The sequence below is a fragment of the Aulonocara sp. 'chitande type north' Nkhata Bay genome, linkage group LG17 (assembly GCF_057382095.1).
Source record: "Aulonocara sp. 'chitande type north' Nkhata Bay isolate Kocher_YH1m ecotype deep benthic linkage group LG17, A_spYH_male_GT1.1, whole genome shotgun sequence".
Classification (NCBI taxonomy): domain Eukaryota; kingdom Metazoa; phylum Chordata; class Actinopteri; order Cichliformes; family Cichlidae; genus Aulonocara; species Aulonocara sp. 'chitande type north' Nkhata Bay.
In genome coordinates this window covers 32,816,342-32,836,840 of record NC_141360.1, presented here as the reverse complement: position 1 = coordinate 32,836,840, position 20,499 = coordinate 32,816,342, and the positions used below count along the sequence as shown (strand labels likewise).

Here is a 20,499-nt window from a genome sequence, read left to right as displayed (position 1 = left end):
CTCTTATTTTTATTAAAATGCTCTCCCGAGTCTTCAAATCAAGATAAACAGAAATCATCCTTTTTACGGTTGCAGCAGATGGCTGCCCCTCCCTGAACCTGGTTCTGCTGGAGGTTTCTTCCTGTTAAAAGGGAGTTTTTCCTTCCCACTGTCACCAAAGTGCTTGCTCATAGGGGGTCATTTGATTTGGGTGTTTTTTTCTCTGTATGTATTATTGTAGGGTCTACCTTACAATATAAAGTGCCTTGAGGCAACTGTTGTTGTGATTTGGCACTATATAAATAAAATTGAATTGAATTGAATTACAGACATGCGTCAAATCTATTCTATTTCTTATTCAAAACGTTAAAAAAAATCTATTCAACAGGGTTTATTGGGTAAGGTTAAGGTTATGATGACTTACACCTCAGAGGATTAAAACCTTCCAAAGTTAACTAAAGCTGCTCTATAACTTTATATCTCAAACATCTGCATGTTGAGTTGAAGTGATATCAGCTGAAGTTGAACTAGGCCTGGACATTTGTGCAATACCACTTTGTACCACAAAATGGTGTAGTGAGTCAACTGAACCTTTATTTAACCAGGCAAGTCATGAAGAGCACGTTCTTGTTTACAATGGCAGCTTATCCAAAAAGCAAAACCTCTGGAGAAACTCGGTGTAGCTTAAAAGAAACACCAACTGTTAGAAAGTAACACACATCCAAAAAATACATTTCAGCACACACTGCTAAAAAACAGCTGGTACTTACAAAAAGTTATTTAAAGGTGGCTAACATTAGCAAACATTAGTTGTCATTAGTCGTCCCAAGCTAGGCTACTGGTCATAGGCTGTGCCATTCACTGGCATTCACCGGGCTGAACAAATATGGGGCTCATCGGTTTTTATTTGATATTATAAAATTTTTAATCACGCTTGTTTGCGTAGTTTCTTCGCTTGTCATGCACTGTGAATTGTTCAAAGAGCGCAAAAGCCTTGCTTTAATGCGTGTTATCTTGAGTGGGTGTATTGTGAGTGTGTTGAAGTGGGAATATGCATCAGTGGCGCTTGACCAGTAAGCTGACTCACTGATAAACACAAAAACAGTGGCTCCGTGGGACTGACTGCATTCTTCCCTTTAACAGCCTGACCCCTTTCTTTCAAATGGAGCTCATCCAGAAACCAAAGAGTCAGAAAAGAGTCTGCATCCTTCCACAAGTGGTATTGTAAACAGCAGGTGGCTATATTTAGCTATATTTAAATCAGTTCAACCACAACAAATCATATTTACAGTTAAGGAAACAGCGATTTAGAAAACTTGTCAGTAAACAAATTAGTTCACTCCTTCCACAAATTAAAATACAAATGCCATGTACCTAATTCCTATTGTGAATACTTAAAAAAAACAAATTCAACATTTTTAAAATGTAAAGCTGTCATTGCAGTGCAAATTTCCAGTGTATTTTTTATGAGTAAGAATTCACGTCGGCCTCCTTAGAAAACCCAAGTTTTCACCTGTCATCATTCACCACCGTCGGTCAGTCCATCGTCATCAGTATCCAAATGATAACAAGATGATGTCTTTTATGACACTTTTATCGTAGATGACGAGGGACTTCCACCTGGAAAAGACAATGATATAATCAAGCTAGGAGGTATTAATGCACATTACTGCTCACCACGTGACTTTCATCTCTCTGACATTTTGTTTGACCCAAATCAAGCAAGAAAGCACGGTGGTTGGATGCCTGGGCAAAAATGTTTATTCCCCAACCATTTGGCAAAAACGTCCTTGAAGTTGTTTTGGTCACTACCAGATTGCCTGTTTTCCATGGCAGATGCCACCTTGTCTGCAAACACTTGCCAACTACTCCACAAGCAGTAGTGAAACTGTGAAGAGTCCCACGCAAACTGTAAACCACCTTTTATAATCTGTTGGATGCACAACTTTTACTTTGAAGGCGAACGTTCTCTGTTTCCAGTTTGCGCTGCACTTTTTCAAGGTTTGCCACCACCCGGTAAGTAGTTAGCAAGTGTTTGCAGACAAATTGCTGTCTTTCACGCACACTATAGGCTATGGCGGCAACCTGCTAGCATCTAAAGCAATCTAGGGGTCAACTCATGACGACAAGTAATTTTATCGGTTCACATATTTATGAAATTTTTGTTATTGTACATTAGCTAATGTTTTCTCCCTTCCCCAGTCTAATGCTAAGCTAGCTAGCTACATCTATTAGATTCATCACCCAGACGCATTGGCTACCATTGATGAACTATTTTCCTAGTTGTAATAGCAGGATACAGCATTTTCATTGTGTCATTATGATTTCTGACTAACACAAACTGGAGCATTGCATCAGTGATGTGCGTAATGTCCTCGCTGGTGTCAGTAGATGTGTTAAATGTGTGTTGCTGGTCCGTGTTGTGTTCTGGTAAGGTGTTGTGTCTGTCTTTATCTAAGTTTCAGTCAACAGTTTCTATAAATACCTGCATTAAGTGGCTGGAATTTCACAGCTACACTTGGAGACCCTGCTATCTGAGGGCAGAGCTAATTTTCCACTCTAACAATGTGAAGAGCTGTAATAAAGCTTCAAAAGCATCTCTTTTCTCGGAGGTAAAAATAGTTTAGCTCTCAGAATAATAGCAGAAAAACAAAGTCCAGATGGGTTCATTTGCAGTTCCCTCTTGTTTGTCCTATTATATTTTCCTCCATATCAGTTAATCTGCCTCTTCAAGATAAAAATACTTGACTTGTTTGGCCGTCATTATTATTTACTGGCTGTAAAAGCGTTGTGATCACGCCAAAGTGCTGGATGGCAGCAAGTAGCCTTTTGCCTGCCTACCCTCTACAGACAGAACATAGCATGTCAGCCACAGAGATGACTCAGACACCGCTGACTCTGTGTCATGCACATCTAAATTAAACTCCCCGCTTGTTCAGTTTGCTTTCAAGAGACTCTGCAATTTTGCTTCAAGAGCTCTGCTCGTCTGCTTGTGTTTCTGCTTGAGTGTTGAATTTTGAACTTTTCTCACACTAAAGCTCGAAGCACTCTAACCTCACACAATGTTTGGCTGAGTGCACTTCTAAATAATCAAGTTTCAGTCTGCTACAACTTTTAATGTGACTATTAGTAATTAGAAGCAAATTTGGGGCTAGAAAAACATCAATTTAACACCACTTACCCGTTTCAGATTGCGCATGCTGCTATTGCGGATGGACTCCATCAGCTGATCATGGGCTGACCTCATTGGTGTTGATGGCCTGCTGCCCTCCTCCCCTCTCCTCTCTACCGACACTGGCCTAAGGGCATTTTTGAGCTCCTTAAGGATGCCGTTTGTCTCATCATTGCCCGACACCTTCCCCTTCTTCCCCTTCTTCCCTTTTGTTTTCACCGTCTTTTTCTTGCCCGCTTCATGCGCCTTGATAACCTCTGCAATCATCCTCGTGGGCTTTTTCTTCTCCTGCTGCGGGAGAGGAGGTGGAGGAGGAGGTGGCGGAGGAGGCGGGGGTGGAGGTGGGGGAGGAGGTGGCGCAGGGGGTGTCTGTTTTTTAGCCAGGTCGTTTCGGGGCAGTTTAGGTGAGGACCAGGGAGAGGCCCTGGGTGAGCTGTAAGGTGATGAACTTGGCGTTCCTCTCTGCTGGCAGAGAAAGGCGCATAGACAAATAAATGGATAAACAGAAAAAGTAATATTTCTGGAAAAGCTGTGCAGGTGAAAGGGTGCGCATTAAAGTTTGAGCAGGTGTTCATTTAGCATTGTAGAGGAACTGTGAAAAATAAAAATACGTATATAATAAATGGCCAAAAATTCATTCACCCAGGGGTTAGTGACGTCCAACTTTTAAAAGGGAGTTGTTTTTTTGTTTTTGAACTAGGTGTCGAAAATGAGTAGTATCAGACTGTGACATCACTGCAGACTGATGACATAGCAATTTATCAATAACAAGGCAGCTACACCCTCAACAATACCCTGATTTATTGCTTATTTTACTCTAAAATTGGACATAATTTGCAAAATAAATACCATGACCTATTAAATATGACTTCTGATTGAAATCATAAAGCCATCAGGGAACATTTTAATGAGATTTCAGGAGATTTTTGTGTTTATTTAATTTTTACATTCTCTTTTAAATTTCCTTATTATTCTAGCATCCCCAGTTTTCCTTCTGTAGTTTGGTGTCAACGATGACCTTGGAGTGATCGTCAGCTCTGGAGTTAACATTTATGATGAAGATCTTACTCCTTTTCACAAAAATAAGAACTTTGAAAACAGTAAAGTCAGTATAAATTTTAGTATAAGTGGGGTGCGGGATGCTGTCCAGCTAGACAAAGTAAAGCTGCAAACCAGTGCAGTGGTTCTGGGGTTAACAGCTCCTTCTTGTGCCCCTTGCTGGTTCTGCTGCTGCTGCCTCTGCTCCTGCAGCCGTTTCTGCCTCTGGCGGTCTTGGTTCCTGGTGAGGATCCCTGTCATGCTCATTCTCGGCCCAGGTAGGTTGAACTGGTAACCCAGTTTGATCAAGGTGTAGTTTTCCCTCAGAATTTTCACCATCTCCATTTCCACCTGCAAGACGTGTTTGCTCATGATGATGTCATGATGTCATTAGCACAGCACAGACACAGAATAGGAATGAGAAGGAAGAAATCCAACCTGTCCTCCACACATGTGCCTCTGGTTATGAAACCTGAGCTCCGTCAAGGTGTTGTTTCCTGGTAGTGCTTGAACCAGAGCCATCACGCCTTTTCCAGACACATAGTTAGACTCTATATTCAGGCTGATGATGGAGGAGTTCTCCTTTAGCATCTTAGCAATGGCCAGAGCCACGTGGTCGTCAGCTCGAGTGTTTGCGAGGCTGAAGGTTCTCACGTGTGTGTTTGACCTCAATGCTTCAGCAAATCGGATGAGAGTTTCCTGAGAAGTAAATTATTAGTATTTATATTCTTCAGACATATCAGAACCTCGAAGCACAGAGCATTATAAAAAGTGAAAGATAATATGATTCTGTTCCCTTCAGCACTGCCACCACCACATAGACGCCAGGACATTCCTGAAGTCATCTGACACTTCAGAAAGGCCAGTGTTTACCACACTGACACAAAGCCTTGGTCCCAAGCTGCTGTTACAACAATACTAAAATTAGCCGCAACTTGTATGAGTAACTTTCCTGCTTCTATTGTGCAACCCACCAGAATGGCTTTAGCATCAAACACCGATTTTAGAGCACATGAGAAACTGGGACTGTTTTGGAAAGCCACACCACTCCAAACCTTCCAACACATTCAGTTTTTAATGTGGTTCCTTAGGAAAATCGATTGCCGACCCCTGAATCTCATGGGTGGTTTGGACTTGCCAGCCTCAGCCAGGGTGACAGCTGCAAGCATCTATTTTAGTCAATGAGAAATAATTTGGAAACTAACGTGATCATCTCATGACTTCGTTTCTAGGATGCTAATGTGGATAAAATTTAAAAAGCTGCTAAAAAATGTAGTCATCATCGGAAGATAGCTGATTAGCATTTTGCTCAGTTCTTTCCTTTTTGCTAAAAAGGCCTGCAAAGTGTCCTGTAAAGAACTTCCTGTATCTTCATCTGCCAGGTTGTGAAATTTAGCTAAAAGTTGAGCAAAACTGCTGGATTTGGAAACAAGGCTTATAGATTTAAATTTCACAAAGTCACAAATTTGTTTAACTCACGATAGAGCTGATTGCAAACCTGTTTTGTTTGATTGCCTTATGATAACACAAGTGAAGCAACACACAGAAGGATCAAAACCTAAATGAACCTAATCTTGTGATTCATGCAATTCTTAGTCAGCAGCTAATTGTTATTATTGTTATCATAACCATAGTTATCTGCATTTCCTGTGACATGTTGGTGAAGATATTTTGTGAAATTAGTTTGTTATGAAAGAATTTTATTTGTACCTGTGAGATGTCATCTATATTATTGAGATTAACCTCAGTGAGTTCAGAGTCATTTCTAAGCACTCGCTGCAGAGCGTCATCGACTACAGTTGGGTTTCCAGTGGTGTTCGGGTCAGCAGGTGGTGGAGGAGGAGGAGGAGGAGTCCGCCTAATAGGCTCCACCCTCTGGGGCTTGAGTAGGGTTAGGTTCTCGGCCCACGACGTCACCTGCCCTGAATTTTTTGACGGTTCAGGTTTTGATTTATTATTTTGCTCTTCTTCCTCCTCGTCCTCTTCTTCCTCCTCTTCTGTTACAGGTTCTTCTTCACTCTCCGTCTCTTCTTCCTCTTCTTCCTCTTCTTCATCACTGTTCTCTGCTTCCTCTTCTTCCTCACTTTGTTTTTCATTCTTTTTTTGCTCCTTCTCATTTTCATCATCTTTGTCCTCTTCTCCTTCACTGGTTTCTTCTGTCACACAGTCCTCCTCCTGTTCTTCATCCTGTATTTTAATACAGTTAATGTCTGTGAAGGTTCTCAGTCATCCAGACCATCGTAGTCTAAAGAGCTTGGAAAGAAAAGTGTCTGGATTCTTTAAGTTGCTTGAAGACGTTTCACCTCTCATCCGAGAAACTTCTTCAGTTCTAAGGTCAGATCTAGGTAGAGGATCAACAGGGGGTTCATGACCCTCTTGGGGGACAGTCCGCTAGGACTTAAATCTGGGACTGTCCACCATTTGACCTTAGAACTGAAGAAGCTTCTCGGATGAGAGGTGAAATGTCTTCAAGCAACCTAAAGAAGTCCAGATGCTTTTCTTTCCAAGCTCTTTAGACTAATACAGTTAATAAAATCTTGAAATGCTAGCAGGATCATGTGATATGGACAGCGTCTTACTAGAAGAATTTGTAATAATGTTACTTTAAGTTACTCTGTTCTTTAGCAAAACTAATAGAACACCAGAACCAAAACATAAAAATAAAATAAATGTTAACACTAACCAGTTTTGGACTTGCTCCACCTAACTCATCCTCCAGCAGTCTACGTGTCTCGTTCTCCCAGTACTTCATGAGGGCCTCTCTGCTGAAGGTGCCTGTCGGGGTCTTATCTGTCTGGTCTCGCTGTCTGAGTCCTATGGGCACATTGGCATCAGGATCGATGTCCGACAGCTCCTTTTCCAACTCAGCCAGCTCCTCGGCGCTGAGAGAAGCCAAAAGCTCATCTTCATCAAGGTCTTCATACTTACTCAGCTCTCGACGATACCCAAAACAGCTCATGGCCAAAGTGTGATAAGCACAGAAGTGACAGAAATGCAGACAGGCCGGTTCTTGATTTGCTTATGATCTGGTGTAGACCCCAAAATGAAGACGCTTGGGATTGGAAATTCCAACAAAAGATACGGTCCACTATGAAACTAGTAGAAATTCAAAGTTAATTCAGGTCCTTAATGGCAAAGAAAAAAGTTGTCGGCATATTCTGGATCCAGTCTTCTGCCACTGAAGCCCACTCCAGTCTGAACCAGATCTGTCCTGGCCAACCAAGTTTATGTGACGGAGATCCTCCGTGTGTGTCCGTGGCCTCTCCTCTCTAATCTCCACAGCTGCTGTTCAGGCCTTAAGAGAGGGATCAGAGGGGAACGTACTAAAGTGTAGGCACCATGATGCAGCATCTTTTTTTGGGAGGTGCTGCTCTGAGAGGCAGAGACACAAAAAGCCTGTGAGCTCAGAGACCATGTGTCCTGTCAATGTAGTAGTCTGTAACCTTTGTTTATAGCCAACTGGGCTCAGAATATAGTCAACACAAGAAGTAAGACGCATGACATATAGTTGAAAAAACGGCACAGGCTTGGCCGCTACATATCCTTCAGCAAAAAGTTCTCTTTCTCTTTTATGCCAGTCTTGATGAATTTATAAACACATAAAATAGTAGATAAACATATTGAGTGAGGGACAAAAGCCTTATTTATATTGAATTCTGCCAACTTTAGTTGGTTTACCCACCAAAGAAATGGGACCTAAAATGTAACATATATTTTATTAGCCACAAGTTTTGGGTAGTGGCCACTGAGATTCCTTCAAAAGGTGGCTGGGCTCTCCCTTGGGGACATGGGGAGGACCCTTGCAATGTGGAAGATGGTGTTCTTACCCATATGGAAAAGATATATATAAATCTTATAAAGTTTTTATCTGTCTTGTATGAAACTTGTATGAAAAGCATACAAGAGTGAAAACACATATAAGATCCCTTGAAAAATTATATAATGAAACTTGTATGTTTTGTATACTTACTAAAAAAATATATGAAAGTAATGAGAAAGAGATCTGAGATACTCAGATCCCGCCTTTCAATACCTCCCAATAATTCAAACCTAGAGGAAAATTAAGCTGTGTTAGGGGGTGAACAGTGGGTATTACTGGTCATGAAATCAGGCTTTAAATTCAGTAGAGTGCTCACCACAGATTCTGTCTCTTCATTCACTAATGTCCACTAATACTAAACCTCGTTTTGTTTAAAAGTTTTGGTTTTAAAAAATATCAGTTGCAAGAATTGATTTCGTTTGATTTCTTTTCTTTTGGTTGTGCACAGACTCCTGACTATTAACTCAAATAGAAAACAATAAATTCATTCTTTGGTAATTGGATGTCATCAGATCATAAAGACACAGAGGTTACACAACTTTGTAAATGTCACAGTTTATTATATTTCACTGATATTATGACTTTTGTGTTTACATTTTAAGACACCAGATTGTCAAGACACTAAAAAAGAAGGATGAAACAATTAATGCGAGGTTTACCCGTCATCTCTTTAATGGCCATGTGGGCTTGAGATTTTGTTAACCCTTAGACACATAAGTGGGTCAAAAAGGATCTGGTGTGGTCTTTTCCTTGCAATATCTAATTAATGAAAAGTTGTTATAATTTCATGTTCCAACTATTCCTTAAAAAAGTGTTTTTGATATTACGCCAATGACATTTTTAACTTACCTTTTATACATGTACAAAGTTTTAGTTTTTGTGTTACTACCCCAAGCTTCCATAAGTGGGCCAGAAAATACCCGTAATCATTTCCTATGGAATTTCATGGGAACCTTTGATTATTGTCAACTGCGACTGTCAGGAAAATATATTTTATTGAACACAAAGAGTGTAACACGTTAAGAAGATTATTTTAAACAGCAAGAACTAGCAGGCAGCACACATTTACCACTTACAGTGATTGTGTCACTGTAGATAAACAGCTTGTGCTGTTCAGGGGGAGGTTCAAATTTCTACAGTAGATGCCAAACAAGCTTGTCATAGCCAAAAGTTCTTCTGAGTCTGTGATGCATGCATCCCCTATGCAAGAACTGGACGGGTTTGTATTGGGAGACAGTCAGGGGAAGAAGTTCAGAATCTGGGGGAAATCCCGGTCCAGCAGTTTTGCACTAGGTTCAAAAAGACAAGACGCAACATCACCACAGATAATGTTGCCTCCTGTGCAGTGTCTTCTGAAGAGGTTTACAGCACAGAGTTTGCATTCAGCGGTACGGCATGGAGGAAAATACCAGAAAGGATTAAAAAAAAAAACACAATTAATCACATTCCACGGTTTGTTGGCACCTACACCTGCCAGTGTAAAACACAGAGGTGGCCCATGGTGCTGTGGTGCAGCTTCACATTGGTATCTGGTATCGCAACTGCATGACGGGTCGTCCTCACCGAGCTCTCAAAGGAGCTTGCTGCATCACATATGAGAAGCCGGCTGGAAGGTTGCTCCCAACGGCAAACCACAATCACAGTGACAAAAGTCACAACTGGGCCCCAGGAAAAAAAGCCAATCGAAGACAACAAGATTTCAGATCCAAGTAACGAAGATCATAAAGTCAGCAGTCAGTGCGACAAAATCAATGTACCTGTGTGAAGGGATTACAGCCAGAAATAGGTCAAAACTTCATACAGACAGGAGGACAAAGAAAATATAAAGAGAGGAAGTATCGCTCATACCGACACACAAACAAAATGGATGTTGACATTGTTCTGTTGCTGGTTTGTATTTTTTTTTTTCATTTCCGATTTTCAAAATGTGAAAAAAATATTTCAAACATCAAATCATTCTTGTCTGAACCAAAATATAGTATAAAATATAACACAAATGATTATTTTTAATCACAATAACAAAAGCGGCATAATTAACACAGGCCATTTTTGACCCACTTATGGAAGAATGTTGGGTCCAGTCACTCGTGCATCCAAGGTTTAACACACGTCACCCTGCAAAGGTCCAGGACCAGGTCACACTTGCTCAGCTCTCCTCATGCATGAACTGAAACACTTGTGTGAGGGACATCTATTTCATATACTAGACATTCATTTTTTGGTTTTTAATTCAGTCTGTAAAAAAACAACTGAAATAAGGTATTGCATTAAATGAGCACTTTGGCTGTTTTCACACTTTAGTCACATGTATAAATAAAACGTGTTTCACACAGATAACAGGTCACCGTACAGGTCACGCTCTCTGTAGGTCAGGTAGTTCATCAGCCTTGGGGGGAAGGGACCAGCAGCCATAGTTTCAGGGTCATTCAAGGTCCTGAGGCTCATGTGACTTCTGATTACCAGTCGACACAAGTGCTGCAGAGACCGTGGCTTCCCTTTGGACACAGAAACACACATAACCTCCAGCTTTTTAAATCACTTTTCAAAATGTCATGTTTTTCTCTGCTTTAGAGTGCATGTTTTGCACGTTTTTCTTATCTACAGACTTGTCTCTGCAGTTTTACCCAGTATGTCAGAAATCTCATCCCACTCCGGCCTCCTCTGCAGGATTTGTCTGAGCTTAAAACAAATGCTGACATGGCTGACGTAGTCCAGTAGCATCCTTACCACTTTGCCTACAACGTGAGCAAGGCATGATACTGACACAAACTCACAGAACTGAAAAAGAAAAGAAAAGGGAAGTGACATATTGTAGAGGTTAGCTAACAGATGGTCTGTGTGTCTGCCTGTAGTGTCTCTTACTGAGATGACTTTCGGTTGACTGTAAATCTGATAGGCTTGGTTATGCAGCTCAGTCCAGGTACTATCCAATTCTTCACTGTCACCATGACCGCACTGGAAACACCTGTACGGTTGCAAAAATCCGATAATGAAATTGATGAATCTGAACTACATATCCTCTGTAAATAAATCGAATATCGACTAATTTCACAGCAGGTATACGTGCTTGTAAGCGTGATATCCACTGTTGAGCAGCAACCGCAGCATGACGTGGTCTCTGAAGCAGTACTGCAGTGCTGTGGGGAACACCGTGTTGCTGATCACTCTGAAATAACAGTTAACCTCTGCTCCATGGGACAGCAACAGCTCCACCAAGTCGAACCTGGTTACAGAAATAAAAAAAGAAGATTTTAATGCCTCTGCTGTAACACAGCGCTGCCAATACCAGAAATGATAATAGTCAGAAATTACATGTACTGTATAGTCAAATTACATTTATAGTGATGTTAAAAAAATATTTGCCTAATCGTACTTCCTGATTTCTTACTGTTTTGCATATTTGTCACACTGCCTGTGAGCATGTTTCAGATAATAGACAGAGGTAACCTGTGTAAACACTAAATATTTTACACAGTAATTGTCCTCTAAATCTAATAAGTGGTTGGCTTTGATTAGGCCACATTTTGGTAAACATGACATAATTATTGGAGTAATATTGGTAGGCCAAGCACTCCAGGAAATGTTGGCTTTACAAAGGCTTTGTAAGCCTTTTCAGACTGATATATAGCAATGATTTTGTTTCTCATCTGTTCTTAAGTTTCTTTAAATTTTAAAACAATGAGCTGATTTTTGAGATCTTTTAGCCTCCTTTACTTTTTCACACAAATTCCTCATTCAGTAGGTAATAATCGGGCCTGGGTTTGAATAGTGAATAGTGACTAAATTCAGCTTTCTATAAAAAATATAGTTAATTACAGTTGAATTGCACCAAGCAGGTGCAATTACTTTTTCACACTGGGCCAGATTGGTTGGACCAGCTTTTTCCCTTAATAAATTAAATCATTGTTAAATAACTGTACTTTGTATTTACTCGGGTTAGCTTTGTCTAATTTTAAAATGTGTGACGATAGGAAACATGCAAATGTGACAAAGAAATCAGGAGGGGGCAAATACTTTTTTACAGCACTGTATGTACATACGCTATTTACCTCTCAGCACGTATAGCAACCAGTATGCATCGCAGTGGATCCAGGTCAGTTCTCGCGCCAGCCGCCAGCAACCTCTCCGAACAGGTTACATCACCGTTGGATACAGCGAAGTAGAGAGGAGTTTTCCTGAGGTCCCCGTAGTTCTCTGCAGCATTTACAGTACTTGTGCTTACAAATATAAACGACTTTTTTAAGAGGGCTGGAAACTTCATCACTTTAGAAAATCCCAACATCACCAAGCATTGACTTTGCATATTGCTCTACATATATAGTCCAGTGTATAGATGTTTAGTCCTGTGTTCAGATGGATAAACTTCACACTGATTTGCATTTTTTGCAGTGCAATGTCGCAAATATGAACCACAACTTTATCAGTGATGGGGGCTGAAGCACCCTTCACAGTCACTGAAGAGATGTTTTCATCTGCACTTGTTTTTTGCATGTGCGTGCATCTTTGCATTTACCGAATGTGTGTATTTGCGTGTACCGCTTTAGTCCTGCATAATTTAGAAACTCACTATGATAACTAAATGGCCTGAGTTGATGTTGTGTGCACGTGCGCATCCAGCTGATTCGTACCAGAGATGTGTGCATGTAGCAGGGCGTTGACATCATAACCCTTCTGGATAAGCAGCTCTAGACACTGAACCTGCCCCCCGTCTGCAGCAGAGTGGACAGGGCTCTGGCCTGAGAGGCGAATAGCTCTCTTTGTGGTGATAGGGATGAGAGTCCTCAGGATTCTGAAGAGAAAGAAGGAGAGAGAGATCAGGTGGGTGGGAGATAAACAGGAAGAGAGCGGGGCCAAACACAAAACAGAACAGAGACAAAAATGTTCATTAGATCGTGGTGTGAGCTCTACTGTTATTCAGTGACAAAAGTGAAAAACAGTGATAAACAGAGGGCTCTTTGTGGCGATGAGTACAGAGAAAGCACTGCAGCTGCGGAGACAGATGCTTTACATTCAAATTGGCTGCAAAATTAGAGGAAAGTGTTTTTGGTCAAGTTATTTATTTTGGGGATTATTAGTTAGAATGTTGTTGAATGTAGTCAGATGTTATTGGGTTTGAGAGTGAGCTTAAAGTTGCATGAACTCACAGTATGTATCCTTCATACGCAGCTCTATGGATGGGCAGCTGGCAGGCGTAGCTGGCAACATTTGGGTTGGCTCCGTGCTCCAAAAGCAGCTTGACACAGTCCAGGTTTCCAGATCCGGTTGCATCATACAGGACTGTGTCTCCATTGCTTGCCTGGGCATTCACATCACCACCTAGTGGAGTTCAGAGAAAATACAGCAATGTCTGACCCGTCAGGAGGTTTTTATGAGGCATGATACAACATATACTGTTTTACCGTGGTGTATAAGTATGTCTAAAACTTCAGAGTTGCCATGTTCAGCTGCGATCCCCAGCGGTGTCACGCCATGACCGTCTCTGCTTGTTATTTTGGCTCCATGTCGGAGTAACAGCATCATAATAGCTGCACAACCCTCCTGGGGTGAGGGATAGGACACACATGAACACAGAAGGAAAGAAAGGTAATAAAAACTAGAGAAAAATAAAATTTTGTGCTTAAACCTGAACTTTGAGTTTAGATTCAGCTCCATTCACCTTTGCTGCCTCGTGAATGGCCCTCCACTTGGTGAGACACACCTGCTCTACGAAGGCCCCGCCCATGATGAGGGAAAGAACCATGTCGTATGAGCGTTGTCTCACTGCTGCAAAAATGGAAAACAAAAAATGATTCCATAAAAAAAAAGCATAATAATGAAGGTGTTGTGTCAGCTGTCTGAGTGTGTTGTGCTACCGATTAGCAGAGGTGATTCATTCCTGCTGTTGTTGTTGTGCGGTGAAGCTCCGTGCTTCAGAAGTAGCTTGATGTTTTCCACCTGGCCGGCCTCAGCTGCCAGAGTCAGAGCCGTATCACCGTCCTCCGTCTGCTCCTCCAGGGTCAGGTCGGTGGATTCCAACACTGCAACAAGAACACCATTAAGACTGCGTTAAAGGTGGAAATCTACTCAGCCCACTGCTCCAGTAATTGTAGCTTACATTCCACTAAATAGTTTGATCAAGCTGACATCACACTGGTTTTCACTCTCACCCTGCAGCACTGTGTGGAGGACATCTGGCTGCAGCTGCACAGCTGCTGCGTGCAGAGGCAGCCAGCCCCTGCTGTCACTCTCTCTGAAGGCAGACGCGCAACCTGACAGCTCCTGCAGCGCATCCACATCACCTGCCAAGATACAAACAAGAGCCACAAGGAGACTCACAGGGAAACATTTTTAATATTTATGACCAACAGTGAGTTTAAATGTAGGCGCGCCCGCCTTGTACGTCTTTGCTTAATGCCGCATGCAAAAGGCAAACATGATTAAAGGGAACGTTACCTTTTTGAATGGCTGCCATAATCTTCATAAACTCCACACTACTTGTGTTTTTCCTATGAAAATGAAAGCGTTTACTCTGGAAACACTATGATAGAGCTTCATTATACTTTTGATTGCTGATTGCCTTAAAATTTTGTTAATTTGGAACATAAACAACTCCTAACAATACAGTTAGGTCCATAAGTACAGGTTAAGTATAGTAAAAGTTCATATAATCTTGGTTTTTTCCACAATTGTGCAGGCTCTTTTCAATGTTTTCTGGCAAACTTTAATCTGGCCTTCCTGTTCTTGAGCATAACCAGTGGTTTGCACCTTGTTGTAAACCTTCTGTATTTACATTCTGCTGATTGTAGACTTTGACAATGGTACGCCTACCTCCTCAACAGTGTTCTGACTTGGTTAGATGCAGGATGAATTATGTGCATAGGGCTGTATTCTCTGCTCGGATTCAGCCAAATGCTGCAAAAGTGACTGGATGATGCTTCAGAATGAGAACAGATCGTGATCTGAAGCATACTGGGAATGCTACTCAAGCTGAAAGTCTGCATTTCAATCACATCTGGATTGTTTCATTTAAAACCACTGTGACATTGTATGCGGGCAAAATTACAAAATCTGTATGATTGTCCAAATACTTATTGACCTAACTGTCAATTTTCATTAATAATAAACATTAAAGACCCTTCTTGGTTTTCCATACCTATCTGTTTGCACTGAGCATGGCAGCTTGTAGGCATCTTGAATGCTCTCTCGAATAGCAAACTCAATCAAGTCTTCATTTATGGCCTCCTGTTCAAAGTCCTCCATTTCTATATGTAGAGACAAAAGCAAGAGAAAGGGGCACTTGAATTCTTTTCATAAATAGGAGTTTCGCGTACAGTATGAAGGTGAATTATACAATGTAGAAACCTTATCAGTCTGTAGATCGTGCTTTCTGCACAGCATGCAACTTTCTGGCACGGTATCACCACTATTCATGCAGGACATAAGCATGCTAATGTAAAGCAGTCCTATTGGAAATTACACAACAACCTTAACTTGCATTTCATGTTAGTCATATTAGTCGGTCTCACCGGTTGATCTGAATAAGTCCCCTTGAGGTCTCCAGCTCACAGCCTGGTTGTGTTTTTGTTTTGCAGTGTGTTAAGCTGTTTGGGTTATATTTAGATGTGGCCTGCTTTAGATGACCTGCCTCAGCTCAGACTATGCCTTCCACGTCTTCTCTTACAACTGCAGCAGACAAAGTACTTCTGCACTGTGTGTTCAGTCGAATGAAGTTATTTGTTCCCATGTAATTGAAACACGCAAGCTTGTGAGAAGTTGAGACCTGACTTTTGGAAACCTGCATTCATTGCATTAGCTCAAAATAATAAAATGATGAAGAAGTTCTACATATAATTAATAATCTTAACAATATACATCCCAGTAATGTGAATGAAGAAGTTGAATCAGATGTATGCAAAAGAAGGGATACTTCCCTTCCAAAGCTGCTTACATGGAAAGACAGTGAAAGGACACATGGCTGCAGCTGATTTCTGATTGATTTGCATAATTCATTCCTGTATAATGTTGGAAAAAATAGTGGAAAATGTCAGTGGTAATTTCTCAAAGCCCAGAATGATCTCCACATTAACAGTCTCTCAACCTTAAGTATATTACACTTATGCCTATATCTAGCAGAAAGGGACTGAGCTGATTTGGCCTGTTTGAAGTTTTGAAAAAGTGGGGGGTATTTTGTCCCCTAATTATTTGATGATCATGATTCATAGTAAAATTTGATCATAAAGTAATAAAAGGGAAAGCAGTTACAGCAAAATGTTTAAAAACCATAAGCTGCCAAAGTCTGGGGAACTGACATAGGAGAATTTTTGGAAAAATAGATACAAAAGGGAAATGGATATTAGCAAATTAACTAACTACAAAGAAACAAACAATTTAAGATAGCTTTAATCAAATCCAAAATAACCAAAAATGTAATTAAATATCAAATTATGTTAACGGCATATTGAAATTAAATCATTTCAATATTTTTTTATTCAATGAAATTCTTTTAATGACTTTAACGAGAGCTTTAACAAAGCAAAAAAACAAAACAAAAACATGGTTAATCATTTAATATAAAGTGGCTATAAACAGTATTGTCATTAAATAATATTTATTTTTTTATTTTTTGATGCATAGATCTTGCAACTAGAGTAATGTATATTTCATGGGGTTTCCCTCCCTGCGTCCAAGGGTTTCCATAAAAGGCCGTTTGCAGCTCCTCCCCCTCACTTTTGTCAGTCAGAGGGTGCAGGTGTTGGTAATGGATGTCAAGGTAGGCCAAACGGGCAGTGAGACCTTGTTTGATGGGATTTGATCTCATATTTTACTTAAAACGATGCTACTGTAATTGGGATGGGCTGCTAGCTTGCCCGCTGGCAAGTTCAACGTAAACTAGAGCTAGCTATCTTGGTTTTAACAAAATATCAGAGCAACTCTTACAAGTAATCCCAGCTAACTTGGCAGTAAACATAAAAACTTGTGTAAATTTTTACAGTGTGACTAATTGAATTCCCTTATAATTTAATTTTTTTAAACAGTGGCCCATGCTTATGTCAAACTGTACTATTTATGCTATATTTGACAGTAAATTTAAGGTGGCACTTAGAGCAAGATTTTATTGTCATCAGCTAGTTTTATACTGTTTTAAACCCTAAAAAATTATATATAGCTACATTTATATAGCTTAAACAATACTGGGACTGTTAGACTTAAATGTGAGACTATGGTGAAATCTCATTTCTGCTGCTGCACAAACGTCACCAATCCCAAATTTATTTTTATAACTCTAAATGACTATACATAATGTAAAGCATATACACTGTATGATGTAGCAATACTTTCATATTCATCCCAAAGGTGCCTTTTCTCCTCCTGAGTCTCTTGACAAATTTGACTCTCTGCTTTGAATATGGGTCACCAGTAACCGATCTCCATAGAGTGGCACTGTTGGTGAGTTGCTACAGGCTTGATGTATGTCACATTTGTTCTATGTTGCGGGGCTTTTCTTGGCCCAGAGTTAACCTCTGGAGAACTTACAGAAATCTTTTTTTCTTATTTCTGACAATATGATAACCAAAGAGGTCTGCTATGCTTGGATAAAAGAAATTTTTAATTTTTAATCACAATTCTGTTGGATTTTTTTTTTTTTTTTTTTAACAAAAACCTCTCTGATGGTCCCTATTTCCCCTATAGAAGCAGGATCTTCCCAGTGACTATTTGGTTCCCATTAGTTATGTTCCCAACGAGGTGGTATGTATGAAATGAAGAAATATGAGCAAATTTCTTTTACTATTTTTAATTTTATTTTTGTTTGACAAAGGTTGTTCATGGTTTTTGTACATGCCTCTCCAGGCTGGCACTTGTTGGGTGGTGCTAAATATCTATCCATTGGAGCAAAGTCTTGAGAGATTGACCAACAATTTTGGTGACAAATCCACCAACAGAGAAAGCCTGCTTATTTTTATTGAAATTCTCCAAACTGTGTGGCTGAAGTTTGACCATATGAAAGTGGTGGGTAATCATCGACCTCATTCATTATATGCATTTCTGACAGCATATTTATTTTAAATAGCGTTTGGACTGTGACATGCATAGTTTTAAAATGAGATGTAGTTTAATTTGTAGAAGCACACTGGTTCACTGTGCAAGAGAACACTGAAACTCAGTTTTAGGCAGAATTTGTTTTTGTACACTTAATTGTGTAATTTAGTTATTTCAAATGAGCATGTTATCTGATTCCCACAGGAAATATTGATGCAGTACTTTGATTGCCACTATCAGGAACAGCACATACCATCTGGCCCTTACTTTGACTACATGGAAAACCTCTTACGTGGAGCTGATCGAGGACTATTTGATTTCTCATGTGAACCACCACCGTGCCCAAGTACTCGACAAACATTTACGACTCCTCAAGAAACATCCCAGTCACCACCTAACCTTAGAACTCAACAAACACCAGGTACAATGTTAATGCAGTTAATGCACCGGACTTGGGTGCTTTATGTAACTTAGAAAATAATGGGGGGGAAAGTGTACTCAGTGTATTTTTTTGTTTTTTGTTTTTTTTTTGTTTTGTTTTTTTGTTTTTTGTCATTTGCAGAGTTTCTGGAGTACGACAACTTGACGCTTTTGATTTTTGTCACCATCTCCATTGCAGTTTGTGTCATTGTTTGTGTGTTTTTGTCGCTGGTGAGTAAACCATCAAACCCCTAACCCAGTAAGTTTATCAACTTTCCTTGCCCTGAAATTCCCAACAAATTAGTGAGTAAAATCTCTAACAGAATGCAACAGTTCATCAAATCGTTTTTTTGTTTTTTGTTTTTTTTCCCCAGCAAGTACTGTTGAGTCAACAATTTCATTCATCCATGCTGGCTTATGGATAAATGCCAACAAAACGTTTGAGTTTAATACCAATAGAAAACACTTTATAGTGGTGTACTTTTATCAGTAAAATATGATCAATATGTTAAACAAACCTGCCAGACATTCCTATTTGGTATTAAAATTGTGTGCATGTTGGTGTAACACCTCCTTTAAGACATGCTATGTAGCTTCACAGGAAGCATTACTTCCATGAGTCTGGTTGGTTGGGAGTAGCGTTTGCAGTAATAAGAGGGCTAAGCATAAAAGCAAAGCGGTCTAAATTTACTGATCAATCTGCACTTTTATTCTCATCTATTGTCATGAGCTTTTGGTAGTGACCACAAGTTTGAGTTCGTGGATACAAGCAGCAGAAAGGAGTTTCCTTCTAAGAATGGGCTCTCAGTCATTTGAGGAACTCTGAGTAGAGCTGCTACACATTAGAAGGGGTCAGTTGAGATTGTTCAAGCTACTGACTAGGCCTCCTAGGTATGTTGTTGTGGTCATGTCCCACCGGGAAGAGGCCGATGGACAGACCAAACACTCGCTGGAGAGACTACATCTCTCGGCTAGCTTGGGAATCTCTTGGTGTCACCCCCGGATGGACGAGCTGGTGTGGGGAGTCTGGTCTTCTCTGCTCAGACTGCTGCCCTTGCAACCCAAACCCAGATAAGCAGTGAAAGATGGATGGCTTGTTGCACAATGGCATAAGCATTAAGCTCAAAACTCTTTTTCCTGTGTACAACCTCTCCAGAAGTGCACTCTTGGCTTTCGGTTATTCAGGCAGATAACTGCATTAGTGCAGAAATGGTCCGTAATGCAAGCTGAGAAAGCACGGGACCACAGCTGTGCTGCTGCTTTTTAACAGTTCAAAGAGGACTGCATGGTCCTCTCCGGATAAAGAAACCCTAATTTGGGGTATCTATTTTGAACCTCTTCTAAAGAGAATCGCCCTTAGTGTTAAAACTTCAACTCAGCTGTACAGACTCTTGGCCTGTGTGGTCTAATAAAGCCTATTTCCTAATGAGTCTTCATTTTAGTTGGCACTTCCAGGAAGGCAATTCTTCTAAAGTTCAACAGCTCATCAAAAATTCAGCAGTACTTTGAGGCTGTTTTTGTATGATAAACATTATTTGGGTGCTCTTTTTTTTTTTTTTTTTGTTTCTCCAGTCCAGGTCCCGAAGGCGTTTACATGTTTGCAGCACTGAAAATATTCAAATGCAACCTACTAAAATGACCCAAACTCCGACTGCCTCTCTGAAGCATGATTAATAAGAAGGAAGGGAAAAAAACTGGACGGCAATAGAACGACTCGCTCTCCAGGTTGTTCTGTTGTTGGCACGAGTCTGCTGGATAAATGAGTGATCTGATGGCTTCAAGGCACAGACTAAAGCTGCTGTATGAGAGATTGCGGAATTCAACTGGTGCTATCTCGCAAACAACGCCACAAGAATCCGGTCTTATGTTTTTGTTATCTCTCAATTCTTTTCCTCCAACCTGATATCTGAGCAAGTGAAGCAAGAAGAGGGGAACCGTGGCAACAAAACGGGACATCTTTAGTTATGTGTTTGAACCAATGTGAATTAAATGAGATGATGCACAGCTGCATAATGTGTCTCTTTCTCTCCACTAGCTTACTGCTGCCACTTAA

General features: G+C 40.4%; 3 protein-coding genes across 7 annotated transcripts; 1 reads left to right on the top strand and 2 right to left on the bottom strand.

Annotated features, from left to right (window-relative positions):
• Positions 1-553: 553 nt before the first annotated feature.
• On the bottom strand, positions 554-7,490 carry lmod2b (leiomodin 2 (cardiac) b). Of its 3 annotated transcripts, XM_086269946.1 has the most exons (7): positions 6,873-7,489; positions 5,900-6,376; positions 4,628-4,888; positions 4,325-4,540; positions 3,505-3,616; positions 3,161-3,456; positions 554-1,599 (listed from the first exon to the last, which is right to left on the bottom strand). In XM_086269946.1, exons 1-7 carry the CDS (start codon positions 7,146-7,148, stop codon positions 1,573-1,575), a joined length of 1,665 nt encoding a protein of 554 aa, XP_086126072.1. In that variant the 5' UTR covers positions 7,149-7,489; the 3' UTR covers positions 554-1,572. The 3 variants fall into 3 exon arrangements, with proteins under 3 accessions (XP_086126072.1, XP_086126070.1, XP_086126071.1); XM_086269944.1 differs by having other exon boundaries at positions 3,161-3,616; positions 6,873-7,490; XM_086269945.1 differs by having other exon boundaries at positions 3,161-3,613.
• Positions 7,491-8,559: 1,069 nt separating this feature from the next.
• On the bottom strand, positions 8,560-15,595 carry asb15b (ankyrin repeat and SOCS box containing 15b). 2 transcript variants are annotated; one of them, XM_086269972.1, is made up of 14 exons: positions 15,515-15,595; positions 15,142-15,250; positions 14,442-14,494; positions 14,156-14,287; positions 13,862-14,026; positions 13,666-13,772; positions 13,409-13,547; positions 13,154-13,325; positions 12,638-12,798; positions 12,059-12,203; positions 11,077-11,232; positions 10,872-10,974; positions 10,634-10,787; positions 8,560-10,504 (listed from the first exon to the last, which is right to left on the bottom strand). In XM_086269972.1, exons 2-14 carry the CDS (start codon positions 15,246-15,248, stop codon positions 10,335-10,337), a joined length of 1,764 nt encoding a protein of 587 aa, XP_086126098.1. In that variant the 5' UTR covers positions 15,249-15,250; positions 15,515-15,595; the 3' UTR covers positions 8,560-10,334. The 2 variants fall into 2 exon arrangements, with proteins under 2 accessions (XP_086126098.1, XP_086126097.1); XM_086269971.1 differs by having other exon boundaries at positions 10,634-10,974.
• Positions 15,596-16,704: 1,109 nt separating this feature from the next.
• Positions 16,705-20,450, top strand: LOC147310409 (uncharacterized). Of its 2 annotated transcripts, none has more exons than XM_086269533.1 (7): positions 16,705-16,758; positions 17,343-17,435; positions 17,679-17,735; positions 17,838-17,996; positions 18,231-18,447; positions 18,589-18,677; positions 20,024-20,450. In XM_086269533.1, the coding sequence occupies exons 1-7, from the start codon at positions 16,747-16,749 to the stop codon at positions 20,054-20,056; spliced, it is 660 nt and encodes a 219-aa protein (XP_086125659.1). In that variant the 5' UTR covers positions 16,705-16,746; the 3' UTR covers positions 20,057-20,450. The 2 variants fall into 2 exon arrangements, with proteins under 2 accessions (XP_086125659.1, XP_086125658.1); XM_086269532.1 differs by having other exon boundaries at positions 20,019-20,450.
• The last annotated feature ends 49 nt before the right edge of the window (positions 20,451-20,499 follow it).

Bases quoted from the DNA above. Each gene is read 5' to 3' on its own strand.
- lmod2b (XM_086269944.1), bottom strand. From the start codon at position 7,148: ATGAGCTGTTTTGGGTATCGTCGAGAGCTGAGTAAGTATGAAGACCTT. The intron at 4,541-4,627 runs GTTGGATTTCTT...CACGTCTTGCAG, and splicing joins GGCACATGTGTGGAGGACAG to GTGGAAATGGAGATGGTGAA. The intron at 1,600-3,160 runs GTAAGTGGTGTT...TGTCTTTTCCAG, and splicing joins GCATGCGCAATCTGAAACGG to GTGGAAGTCCCTCGTCATCT.
- asb15b (XM_086269971.1), bottom strand. From the start codon at position 15,248: ATGGAGGACTTTGAACAGGAGGCCATAAATGAAGACTTGATTGAGTTT. The intron at 14,027-14,155 runs GTGAGAGTGAAA...TTCTTGTTGCAG, and splicing joins CCTCCACACAGTGCTGCAGG to TGTTGGAATCCACCGACCTG. The intron at 10,975-11,076 runs GCACGTATACCT...GCAACCGTACAG, and splicing joins AGTGGATATCACGCTTACAA to GTGTTTCCAGTGCGGTCATG.
- LOC147310409 (XM_086269532.1), top strand. The intron at 17,736-17,837 runs GTATGTATGAAA...ATGCCTCTCCAG, and splicing joins GTTATGTTCCCAACGAGGTG to GCTGGCACTTGTTGGGTGGT. The intron at 18,678-20,018 runs GTGAGTAAACCA...TTGTTTCTCCAG, and splicing joins TTTGTGTGTTTTTGTCGCTG to TCCAGGTCCCGAAGGCGTTT.